The sequence below is a fragment of the Anolis carolinensis genome, chromosome 2, assembly GCF_035594765.1.
Source record: "Anolis carolinensis isolate JA03-04 chromosome 2, rAnoCar3.1.pri, whole genome shotgun sequence".
Classification (NCBI taxonomy): domain Eukaryota; kingdom Metazoa; phylum Chordata; class Lepidosauria; order Squamata; family Dactyloidae; genus Anolis; species Anolis carolinensis.
Genome location: NC_085842.1, coordinates 319,953,904 through 319,966,938, shown reverse-complemented (window position 1 = coordinate 319,966,938; position 13,035 = coordinate 319,953,904). Strand labels below are relative to the sequence as shown.

The window sequence follows — 13,035 nt, the reverse complement described above, 5'->3', positions numbered from 1 at the left end:
GTGTCGTATCTGGGTAAAGCTCGATGTTGGCCAGCCAATGAGAGGCGAGGAACTGGGCCGGTGGGCGTGGCCGGGCGGAGGGACGCTGGGAGTGGCGGTTGTTTCAAGATGGCGGATGTGGCCCCGGAAGCGGCGCCTTATTGGAGTCGGGACCGTATCCTTCTTCTCGGGGGCGGCTTTTGGGGGTTGCGGGGCGGGAAAGGGAGGCCGGGTGAGGGATAGGCGGGGGTAAGAATCACAGGCGTGGACTGGGTGCCTCTGAGCATGTGCAGAGTGCTTTCTGCGTCCCACTTTAGTCCCTCAGAAGGTGGGATCGCCGCCTGACAGTGCCGAGGAGAGAGGCTTAGTAGGCCTCAAGCCGAAGATGAGGCAACAGGGTGACGCAGCAGCTAAAAAGGCCAATGCGATTCTAGTTGGGAACAATAGTGACCTATATACTTTTGCATAGAATCATAGAATAATAGAGTTGGAAGAGATGGCATGGGACATCTAGTCCAATCCCCTGCCATGCAGGAAAGGCACAATCAAAGCACCTCTGACAGATGGCCATCCAGCATTTGCTTAAAAGCCTCCAAAAAGGAGCCTCTACTACACTCCGAGGCAGAGAGTTCCACTGCTGAACAGCTCTTCTTACGGTCAGAAAGTTCTTCCTAATGTACAAGTGGAATCTCCTTTTCTGTCATTTGAACCCATTGCTCCGAGTCCTAGTTTCCAGGGCAGCAGAAAGCAAGCCTGATCCTTCTCAGCAACGGGTGCTGAGTCCCCAAGGCCATTCCCAGCCAGGACAGACAAAGGGAAGATCGATGTGTTGTCGAAGGCTTTCATGGCCGGGATCACAGGGTTGTTGTATGTCTTTCGGGCTGTGTGGCCATGTTCCAGAAGTATTCTCTCCTGACGTTTCACCCACATCTATGGCAGGCATCTTAGGAAGATCCTAAGATGTCTGTTGGGATGGCAGGGTGCTCAAAGGTTCTTTTGTCCAATGTCCTGTGTGGATTATGACTCTGCTCGATGCTGCTCCCATTGAGAGAATAATAGAATTATAAAATAATAGAGTTGGAAGAGACCATTAGGGCCATCCAGTCCAACCCCCTGTCATGCAAGAAAAGCACAATCCAAGCACTCCCAGCAGATGGCCATCCAGCCTCTACTTAAAAGCCTCCGAGGTAGTTCCACTACTGGATAGCTCTTCTTACAGTCAGGAAGTGGACTCTCCTTTCCTGTAATTTGAACCCATGGCTCTGAGTTCTAGTTTCCAGGGCAGCAGAAAACAAACCTGCTCCCTCTTTCTTGTGACACCCTTTCACATATTTATACATGGCTTTCATGTCTCCTCTCCACCTTCTCTTTTGCAGGCTAAAAAGACCCAGTTCTTTAAGATGCCCCTCATAGGGATTCTCCACACCTTAAACCCTTTTAGTCACCCTCCTCTGGTCACCTTCCAGCTTATCAATATCTCTTTTAAACTGTGGTGCCCAGAATTGGACACAGTGTGATTCCAGGTAAAGAGGTATAACCAAAGCAGAATACAAAGGCACCATGACTTCCCTTGATCTAGACACTAGCCTGCCTTTGATGCAGTCCAAAATCACATTGGCTTTTATATCTGCTGCATCACTCTGTTGGCTCATTTTCCACTTGTTGTCCACAGACTCCAAGATCATTTTCACATGTACTGTTGTGGAGCCAGGCGTCACCCGTTTTGTATTTTTACATTTCATTTTTTTCTGCCTAAGTGTAGTATCTTAAATTTGTCCTTGTTGAAATTCATTTTGTTAGTTTTGGCTCTCTAATCTGTAAGGGTCCTTTTGAATTCTGATCCTGTTCTCTTGAGTATTGGCTCTCCCTCCTACTTTGATGTCAACTGCAAACTTGATAAGCAGACCCTCTAAACCAGGGCTCCCCAAACTTTTTAAACAGGGGGCCAGTTCACAATCCTTCGGACCATTGGAGGGCCGGACTATAGTTGACCACCGAGCAATAATAATAATAATAATAACAACAACAACAGCAATAATAATAAAAAGAGGGTTGGAAGAGAACCTTTGGGCCATTGAGTCCAATCCCCTTCTGCCTTTGTGCACCGAAAGCACAAGCAAAGCACCCCTGACAGATGGCCACCCAGCCTCAATGCTAATAATAATAATAATAATAACAGCAATAATAATAAAAAAGAGGGTTGGAAGAGACCCTTTGGGCCATTGAGTCCAATCCCCTTCTGCCTTTGTGCACCGAAAGCACAAGCAAAGCACCCCTGACAGATGGCCACCCAGCCTCAATGCTAATAATAATAATAATAATAATAATAATAATAATAAAAGAGGGTTGGAAGAGACCCCTTGGGCCATGGAGTCCAATCCCCTTCTGCCTTTGTGCACCGAAAGCACAAGCAAAGCACCCCTGACAGATGGCCACCCAGCCTCAATGCTAATAATAATAATAATAATAACAGCAATAATAATAAAAAAGAGGGTTGGAAGAGACCCTTTGGGCCATTGAGTCCAATCCCCTTCTGCCTTTGTGCACCGAAAGCACAAGCAAAGCACCCCTGACAGATGGCCACCCAGCCTCAATGTTAATAAAATAATAATAATAATAATAATAATAATAATAATAATAATAATAATAATGAGGGTTGTACTGTGGCTTCGGTGGGCCGCATCCGGCCCCCGGGCCTTAGTTTGGGGACCCCTGCTCTAAACCTTCATCCAAATCATTAATAAAGATGTTTAACAGAACTGGGCCCAGGACCGAACTCTCTTTATGGTACCAAAATAGTCACTTCTTTCTAGGATGAAGAAGAACCATTGGGGAGAAGCACCCTTTGGGTTCAGTCATTTAACCAATTACAAATCCACCATTGTAGTATTTCCTAGCCCACATTTGACTAGTTTGCCAGCAGGAAGGTCATGGGGGACTTGTATCGAAGGCCTTACTGAAATCAAGATATGTATGATTTTTTTCCATTGGGTTTCACAATAGCTGGTTAATAAGATGAGCCAATGAAATAAATGCCATTGATCTAGCTTTCTCTAGTTTTTTTAACCTTAGGTGTACATCTACACTGTGGAATTAATGCAGTTTGGCACCATTTTAACTACCATGGCTCAGCAGGTATGGGCAAAATTCAGCCCTCCAGGTATTTTGGACTCCAACTCAGACAATCCCTAACAGTGAGCTATATCATCTGTTTCATTAACTAATTGTATTTGTATGGGGAGGAGGGGGGCTGTGTAATAGAAATTCATTGATGAGCTGGAATATGTCCAGAGAAAGGTGACCAAAGGTCTGGAAGCCAAGCCCTATAAGGAACAGGTGAAGGAACTGGGTTTGTTTTGACCTGGAGAAAAGAAGGCTGGGTCCCCTTCTACACTGCTGTATAATCCAGATTATCAAAGCAGATAATCTACATTATCTGCTTTGAACTGGATTATAGGAGTCTACAGTGCCATATAATCCAGTTCAAAGCAGATAATTTGAATTTTAGATGGCAGTGCAGAAGGGGACATGAGAGCCATGTTTAAATATTAGAAAGGCTGTCACATTGAGGAAGGAGCCACGCTTGTTGGGAAGAACAGAGTGTTTTTGGACATAGAGCAGTAGGTTCACATTTCAGGAAAAAAATCCACCTTAAACTTAGAAAGAATTTCTTGACAGTCATAGCTGTTTAGCAGTGGAATCGGCTGTCTGGGAGTCTGATAGTATCTCCTTCTTTTGAGGTTTTTGAGCTGATACTGGATAGCAGTCTGTTGGGGGGGGGGGGGAGCTTTGGTTGTGCTTTCCTCCATGGAATGAACGGCTTTCACTGGTCTGTTCCAACTCTATGGTTCTAGGAGGATGGATTGTGGTTGCAGTTTCTAGTACAGGCAGTTTCTAGTACAGGTAGGATATACCTTTATTGAAAATGTTTGGGCAAAATATTATTTGGATTTTGGATTGCCCCCTCTGATTGTGAGATATTTGTGTTTGCATACATGAAATGAGGAGCCCCGGTGGCAAAGTGTGTTAAAGCACTGAGCTGCTGAACTTGCAGACCGAAAGGTCCCAGGTTCAAACCCTGGGAGCGGCGTGAGCGGCCGCTGTTAGCTCCAGCTTCTGCCAACCTAGCAGTTCAAAAACATGCCAATGTGAGTAGATCAATAGGTACCGCTCCGGCGGGAAGGTAACGGCGCTCCATGCAGTCATGCCGGCCACAAGCTGAAAGGTGTCTAAAGAAGGAAGACCAGAATGGTTGAGTGCCTCTGAAGGACAGCTGAGGAGATACATGTTTTTAGCATGGAGAAGAGAAGGCTGAGAGAGAATATGTAAGAGCTGTTCAGCAGTGGAACTCTCTGTCTCAGGGTGTGGTGGAAGCTCCTTTGGAGACTTAACTAGAGGCTGGAAGGCCATCTGTTATGACTGCTTTGATTGTGCTTTTTCTGTATGCTTGCAGTGATTCTCAACCTGGGGTCCCCAGATGTTTTTGATGACAACTCCCAGAAATCCCAGCCAGTTTATCAGCTCTCCGGATTTCTGGGAGTTCAAGGCCAAAAACATCTGGGGATCCCAGGTTGACAACCATTGCGTTAAGCGGTTGGACTGGTTGACCCTGGTTATCTCTTCCAGCTCTATATTCTGTGATTCTGTTAGATCTTAAAAAGGGAAAGATGGGTGTGTGTGGTACATAGTTTAGATCTATATCTCGGTGTTATAAGAGATGCTTATAAAAGTTCTAAATTGGGCGCACTCCTTGCTGTTTAAACTTCAGAGGAGCTTGAGGTGAACTAATGTTGGGGGAATGACAACTTGGTATGTTTCTGTCACAATCACAAACACCTTTTGCTTGGCACGCCCATTTTTAGGAAGCTTCAGTGATGATGGAATCATTCACTCTGCATTGTAACCAATGCCATAGATGTATAAAGGCAGGTTCTTCCAGACTGTGTCTCTTTACTTTGTCAGCACTTATGGTGATACAAACAAAAAGGCGTGTTGTACAAAAATGCGGTAGTAGCAGGTATATCAACATGGTTTGATATATGCTGTAGAAAGAAAAAGTGCTCATGTAACCATAGAATGCAATAGAAAGTATAAAATTCAGTCATAACCGAGGTTTAAAAAGCAGTAAAATACAGCAGAACAGGCCAACTCGCTCAAAACACCAGAGTAAACAAAAAAATATCCACCTTTTAATGCTGTTACATAATAAGATTATATAATGATTAAGTGGAACTGAGAGCGGGGAGCCATGTGACAGTTGGTCCTGTGCAAATGTTAAGAGAGATGAGCTTTGTATTTCCTCTCACGTTATTGTAACCCATTGGGACAGTCATTGGAACAGATGAATAGAAACAGAGGGAGGATTCCAGTGGCAACTTTCAGACTCCACTGATGTATTTCAGCATTTCTTCAGGGGCATTTATGGAATGCAATATTCAGGCCACAATAAGTACATTTATAGTGTTGTGAGGGTGGGACCAGAGAGCAGAGTGATGCTGAGGGATGCAAAGTATGTTACTGGTCAGAAACATTCATAGAGGTGGAAGAGACCTCAGGCACCATCCAGTCCAACCCCCTGAGGAATCATGTGAGAGGATATAGGTCTATCAAAATACTGGAATGTTAATCTTTCGGTGTCAAGCCTATACATTTCGCTTGCCTCAAGGGTGGTTCCATAGAAATAAACTGAAATTGATTTTTCTGTTGCATTTGCAAATGTAATGAGGATTGTCGTGTTAATGTATGTGATGTGCCAAGATTCATTGGATTCACTGTATCCATTGTGTGCCTTCAAGTCATTTCCAACTTATGGAGCCCCTATGGTAAATCTGGGGCTGACCAGGTTCACCCAGTGGTTTTCATAGCCGAGCAGTGAGTCATAGTCCAAAATTTTAACCACTTAATCACACTGACTGTCCCTATTCCAGACCATATCTCTGCCAATAGCCTCTGCTAATGGATTGGAGTTTATGAAGGTGTATCCCAAGTCAAGTATAGACAATGGTGTGGATCAGTGGTTCCTGAGTTTCGGTTCTTCAGGTGTTTGAGTGTTCAGCTTCCAGAATTCTTAACAGTTGGCCAAGCTGGAGTTGTGGTTGATTGAGTGTTAAAAGGAAAAAAAACAGATTGGATCAATGCTAGAATAATATTTTGTCTCTTGCAGCTTTCGTTTATTGATACCTTGTAGTCTGTTATGGTGACATTTCCTGTTGGCAGCCTGCCTGTCTTTTTAAATGTTTTAAAATGCTGGATAGGAAAACTCCACTAATTACGAGAAAAGGGGGGTGATGAAATGGTGTCTTCATTGTGCATATAGGCTGCCAGCAGGGCAGAGCACGTATCTCATAAAGTTTCCGGGCAGCTGTTACAAGTCTCTTTAAATCTAAGCAACTTGCTTTCCTTTGTTTTGATCTGTAATTACTGGAGCAGCAGGCAGCCTGATGAAAAGCCCAGCAGAGAAAAGGCTAAATTGGAGATTTGGTTTCCCTTGGGCTTTACCCTGTTGCTGAAGTCTGATAATGGTCATCATTACACTTGTTAAAAACAAGAATTGCATCTCTTACAAGGTGGATTGGTTGGAACCGAGGCCATTTGAATCATTAATTTAAGTTGAGTGAAAACCCTGGTAGTCTTCACATATTTCTTAAATAATGTTACAAATCTTCTCACTAAATTAAAATAGTTGGAAATGAACATAGTTCTTAATGCTCATTGCCTCTGTCAAAGTGATGGAGTGAAAGGAACACAAATGGAATAAGACCATCACAGTTATATAAACAAGTAACAACCATTATAGATATTATGTAGATGTACATACACAATAAAAGATTTACTTTTATCATATTTTGTAACTAGATTTACATAAAATCTGCTATGCTTTTTGTTAGCTATTTATCTATTTTTGGTGGTCTTGTGTGTTGGTAGTTGAGATGCTTCCCCTTTGTGCTTGTTAGAATGAAAGGAATTATATCACATGGACAAACACAGCAATGTTTATATTGCATTTTAGACAAATGTTATCTTGCAGTGCTATCCACACTGTCTGTTTGCTTCCTCGTAAAGTATTACTTCAATCCTATAAACGAAAATGGAAGGCTTCAGACTTTTAAGAACTGAGTTGGTTATTTAGGGTGGATGGAGTCACTTTGTGAGATGAAAAATGGAAATGAATGCTCTTGATGGATTGGTAGACAACTCATTGTTCACATTCAGGACCCATGGTGAGCCAAGGTCTATATGAATCCTGACTTCTAGAGGAATAGCTTTGGTGCTTCTGCTTGCAGTAGGATTAGCTAAGTAAACTGCAGATTTCTCCAAGGCAAATGAATGCCATAGCAACTGGCACACTGGTTTTTTTTTCCTTCATAAGTCAGAGTTTTAGTTGATGTTTTTAGCGTCCCTAGGAACTACAAGTAAGTACATTAGCAGCTTCTGGTGCTTTGTGTGCTCTAATTGTCTTAGGGCAGGTTCTTATCCTTGTATTGAGTCAAACAGGAGGAGCAAAAAGTCCACTGGCCTTTGAGTTGTTGGAGAAAGATAAATCACTCTCTTTCTTTCCAGCCTCAGTTCACCAGATCACTTAGTCATTCCATGCATATGTAAGAGCTGGAAGGTATTTTTGAGGTCGTCTAGTTCAATGCATCTGTTGGATTTCCTGCATTGAGTTTGGGGGTCGGACTTGATGGCCCATTGAACTGCTTCCAACTCTGATTCTATGAATGCTGTTGTGGTATCTATAACAGATGGCCCTTCAAGATTCATTTTATATTATAAATCTTATAAAATAAATCTTAATAAAGAGTACAGTAGAGTCACTTATCCAAACCTCGCTTATCCAAGCTTCTGGATTATCCAAGCCATTTTTGTAGTCAATGTTTTCAATATATCATGATATTTTGGTGCTAAATTTGTAAATATAGAAATTACAAGATAACATTCCTGCGTATTGAATTACTTTTCTGTCAAATTTGTTTTATAACATGATGTTTTGGTGCTTAATTTGTAAAATCATAACCTAATTTGATGTTTAATAGGCTTTTCCTTAATCCTTCCTTATTATCCAAGATATTCGCTTATCCAAGTTTCTGCCGGCCCATTTAGCTTGGATAAGTGAGACTCTACTGTGTATATATATATTAAAAAAAACAGATGGCCCTTCAGCCTCTGCTTGGATACTCTGCAAAGAAGTTTGCATTGCGTTTTGCTGTCAAATAGTTCTTTACTTGAAAGCTGGTTCTCTGAAGTTTCCATCTGTTAGTTCTAGTCCTGCCCTCTAGAGCAGTGGTTCTCAACCTGTGGGTCTCCAGATGTTTTGGACTTCAGCTTCCAGAAATCCTAACAGCTGGTAAACTGGCTGGGATTTCTGGGAGTTGTAGGTTGAAAACCACTGCTATAGAACAACAGTGGCAGGTCTTCTCCATGCCTTGCATGGGAGCTCCTCAGCTCGGTGGAAGCTGATATTAAGACAACTGTTTTTGTTTCTTCGAGCTCCCCCAGTCCTTCCACATAGAGCTAGAAGAGACCACAAGGGCTATCCGGTCTGATGGTCATCCAGCCTCTGTCTAAAAACCTCTGAAGAAGGAGACTCTGAGTCTTAGGTTACCAGACCATACGGAATCCTATCTGCCATTCTCAAAATGTGCTTTAGTTTGTCAGTGTGCCTTGTTGCCTTCTTTAAAAAAGTTGCCAGTGTTTCCTTCAGATGTATCTATTTATTAATATTTGTATCCACCTTTTACCCAGTAAGGGCCCAAAATGTAGCCATAATTCTGTTGTGTGAAAATATTATTTTGTTTGTGAAGTGATACTTTGTTCTTTTTGTTGAAGTGCTGTCTGTAGAATAGTGTCTACTATAAATTTGCCTAGTTTGCTTTCCCCAAAACTAGATAGAATCCAAACAATTCAGGCACTTCCTTATCCCATTTGAATCTTTTTTGAGAATTGTAATTATACTACAATTGAGGCTGGTGAACCTGAAGCCCCCCAGATACAACAGAAGTAAGCAACCTGAAACCTCCAGGTGTTTTGGGCAACAACTTGTATGATACTGATCCATCAACCACTCTGGTTGGGCTGATGGAAGATAGAACCTGAGCAGTTTGGAGGAGGCTAACTTATTTGACCTGCATGGCACGATTGGAGATAAACCCTAAGGATTTTCCTGATTATTTGTATTTTCTCTGGGTTGGAAGAAACCTTGCCTGTCCCAGCATCTCAAAGGAACTTGCATGGTATTGTAGTTAATCCAGATTTCAGTAGATCAAGGTATGAATCCCTGCTCAACCAAAGAAGCAGAATGACCTTAGCTGGTCACACACTCTTCTCTTTAGAGAAAGACAGTGATAAACCTTCTTTGAATGATAAATATTGTCATGAAAACCTTGTGAGAGGGTTGTCTTAAGTCAGAGTTGAAGACCCATACAATAGACAAATAAATATACCTCATGGTAGTTTGGTGCTATAGCTGAAAAGGTCCTGTGATACTATAATGTTGTTGTCCCCAGATTTCTCCATCACCCGAAACTTAGTACTCATTTATAAGAATCTCAGGTTGCTTTTAAGGTTGTTAAAATATGTGTGGTGGTTCATTATCTCAATCATTTTAGCCAGTTTTAGTATCTTAGAAAACTCAACTTTTCAATTGAGATTTGTTTTAAGAGTTAATAACAGAAGATAATATACAGGAATGCCTATGTTGGTAGCTTCTCCCTAAATTTGATGGAACACTTCTCTATCATCCTGAAAACTTTGAATGTTCAAGAACAAGTCAGACTTTTTGCTTTCACTTTCCTTGAATTGGCATTACATCCAGTTTCTGAGGAAGACGGGCCACCTGTATATGTCCCAGGTATGACACCTGAAAGGCAGTATAATGTAAATAGAATTGTGATACTTCAGACAGTGCTTTTGGGTGAATTGACATGTGTCCTGTATGCAATGGAAAATATAAGTCCCAGTTCCTTCCTTAGCAAAGCTAGAAAAATAATGGTACATTTCCAGATTCAACACCATTTCATTTTTACAAACTGGCACAAGAGTTTAGGTCCTTTCCACTGATCTGGAGAAAGCGCTTCTACCTCTCATTTATCAGTACTAAATTTCTAGCTTTTAAATTAACTGTATTCATAATCTTAACTTTCAGAACGACTTTTTTTAAAGTTTCTGACTCATTTGGTGGATAATCCTTCCTTGCCCAATATCCAGTCAAAGTTCAGATCGCAGAAGAGGCTGTGAGGGCTATTTCAGTGACCTGTTCTTGTTCCTGCCATTGCAAAAGAAAAACCATATCCATAACAGTAAGACATATCTGAGGCAACCTGTGGGTCAGTCCGACTCACCCTACCACCTCCTGCTTGTTCCCTATTGGTCTTTAGAAGTAGGAGCTGGTGCTGTAAAATGCATTTCTATGATTTATTTTCGCCACGTTTGATCTCTAGATTTTTCTGCTTCAAGCAGATGATTGGATAGTGCTGTCTTGGCTGATCAGCTGGCGTTTTCTCCATATTGGCAAAGCCCTTTTGAAAGAATGTGCAACAGGCTTTTGCGAACTGTTTTTAAAATAACGGACAATTAATGAAGCACCATACGCTTTTTTGTCTATACTTTAGTGTTGTTGAAATATTAATTCTATTTAATGATTCATTTTTTTAAAAAAAATTAGTTATACAGTTTTTGAGAGCCAGCATGGTGTATTGATTTGAGCATTGGACCACAATTCTGGTGAACAGGGTTGGGATTTCTGCTACACCATGGAAACTAGTGGGAGGCCTTGAGCAGGTCACACTCTCTCAGCCTCAGAGGAAGGAAAAGCCAACCCCCCTCTGAACAAACCTTGCAAAGAAAATCCCCACTGATAAGTTCACCTTAGGGTCACTGGAGGTTGCAAACAACTCAAAGGCACATGATGACAACAACTAGTCTCCTTTGTAATTCATGTTACAAAGAGCCAGTGAAAGTGATGATGATAGTAAAACAATGACCTCCTCCTTGTTTGCTGGGTGACTGGGTCCTTCAAAAACAGAAGTATTGGTCTATGCCAATGTATTTCCTTTACCTTCCAGCTGTCCTGATTTGGTACAAACAGTTCCAATTACTGTTGTGTCATCTCACGTTTTCAGCTGCTTTTAAAATGCCCCAGTTTCTCTATCTTTTACACCTGCATGGGTTGTGTTCACGATCTCCGCAGCCTCACCACGTGGCTACTTCAGCCTTGCTGTCCTCTGCCTGGCCATTACAACACTTTTGCGGGGTGCCTCCATGGCCCTCGCTGCCTTGCCATTCGGCTATCATATGGGCCTGCTACTGGGGGGGGGGGGGGGGTGGCAGGCCCCAACATCCTGCCACCCTAACGATTGCTTCCCCATTGTTGGTGCTTTGAGTTCAGGTGGATAACTTCATTTTCAGGGTTGCCCCTCCTTGTCTTCTGCCTGCCGCTTATTGACACTTTTATTCCATCAGCTCACTTTGGTTGGGATTGAATGTGTGCTTTTAAGGTGTTTTGTTGTACTTATATTTTAACTCTTTAAATTGATATGTTATATTTATTATTGTATGTGTAATGCAGCATTGAATTTGCCATGATTTGTAAGCTGCCCTGAGTCCCCCTCGGGTGAGAAGGGTAGGGTATAAATGTAGTAGTAGTAGTAGTAATAATAATAATAATAATAATAATAATAATAATAATAATAATAATATAATTTGTCCTATTTTCCACCTTTGTTCACAGCATACTTCCATTTCTGCAAATTGAGTTCAAAGTGGAAAAGTAATTTACACTCAGTTAATTCTGGGAGAGGGAAAGCAGAGGGAGGAGCCTGCACTTCCTAGTAAATTTAGACAAAAGCTGCAGCCCCTCCTGGCCTGTGTGTTCTGACACATCTTGACCACATGCTGATCTTGCTTGGTCATAGATGTTACAATTTTTATCTGTGAGATGTTGGAACATATGTCTGCATAAAATGAAATACAACTAATTGACCTGTATGGAAAGGGGGATGCTGCTTAGATAGTTAAAAGAAGAGGGAAGAGCACCTTTCTCTAGTTCCATACAGGCACAAGGGCATCCCAGACTATGTTCACACTACTCTCCTACTGTCTTAACTTCAGTTCTTTTTTATATCTGTGTTGTGTGCATATGTGATTCTTGTTCTAGACTAGGTCTCCACAACCTGCAGCCTCCAGTTGTGTTGGCCTCCAACTCCCAGAAGCCCTAGCCAGATCAGCCAGTGACCAGGAATTTTGGGCATTGGAGGCCAAATCAGCTGGAGGACCGCAGGTTGTGCAAGCCTGCTCTAGACAGCTTTATATATTCACCCTCTTCGGAGAAGCCAGCTTCGTAATGTCAAAGAAATAGGAAGCCCTGAGAGTAAGGTGGACAAAGTGATTGTTGCACTTGACATGATGAACTTGATTAAACAACTCTGGAGCACTTGATTAAAAATGTGCTGTTTTGTTGTTGAAAAGCAAGAGGTGACAGGGTGGGAATATACCAGAACTGATAAAGCTAATATTGCTTCCTTTATGATGTTGCCTTTGCTGGACTCCTGAAATCAGCCTTTAGATCCTTGTCTTCTAGCAGGAATAGCAAGTCCAAGGGTCAGGGTGCTAAAGATGGAGGAGGGCAATTTCGCAGTCCTACTAATGATTCTTATGTGTTTGTTTTGGGGATTTCCGAAGCTTTCCTGGTATACTTTCAGATCCTCTTTCTCTGCCGAATGTGTCCATGGGGGGGGGGGGGTACTTTCAAAACAACCAGAAGTTTTCCTGATCTTATCTGTTCAATCTCTAGGAGTTTCCACAGAGAGGAATTTTAGAGCAAGACACCTGCTAAAAGCTCCGAAAACAGAAATAAGAGTAAAGCCACCTGCTGCTGCTGCTCCTCCTCTCCCAATGGATGCCTTCAAGAACTCTGGAGAAGTGCCTGGAGAGCAGGTCAGTGACAGAAACATCAGGGAAAGGAACAATCTAAACTCAGACTTTGAAGCTGCGTCCTTTGCACTTGGACTCATTTCGTTAAATGCTGTGAGACCTGTTTCTGAATAAATACAATTCTGTCTT

The 13,035-nt window shown here is 42.1% G+C and overlaps 1 protein-coding gene across 3 annotated transcripts in view; it reads left to right on the top strand.

The window, feature by feature from the left end:
* Window positions 1-51: 51 nt before the first annotated feature.
* kiaa1328 (KIAA1328 ortholog) overlaps window positions 52-13,035 on the top strand; it is a 252,717-nt gene continuing 239,733 nt past the window's right edge. The window contains exons 1-3 of one of the 3 annotated variants that reach the window (XM_008119154.3): window positions 73-154; window positions 9,791-9,826; window positions 12,767-12,909. In XM_008119154.3, coding sequence (XP_008117361.2) covers window positions 109-154; window positions 9,791-9,826; window positions 12,767-12,909 — 225 coding nt within the window. In that variant the 5' untranslated portion in view covers window positions 73-108. Of the gene's footprint in view, window positions 155-2,687; window positions 3,115-9,790; window positions 9,827-12,766; window positions 12,910-13,035 lie in introns of those variants that run through there. The other 2 variants (XM_008119155.3, XM_062972600.1) reach the window with 2 other exon arrangements.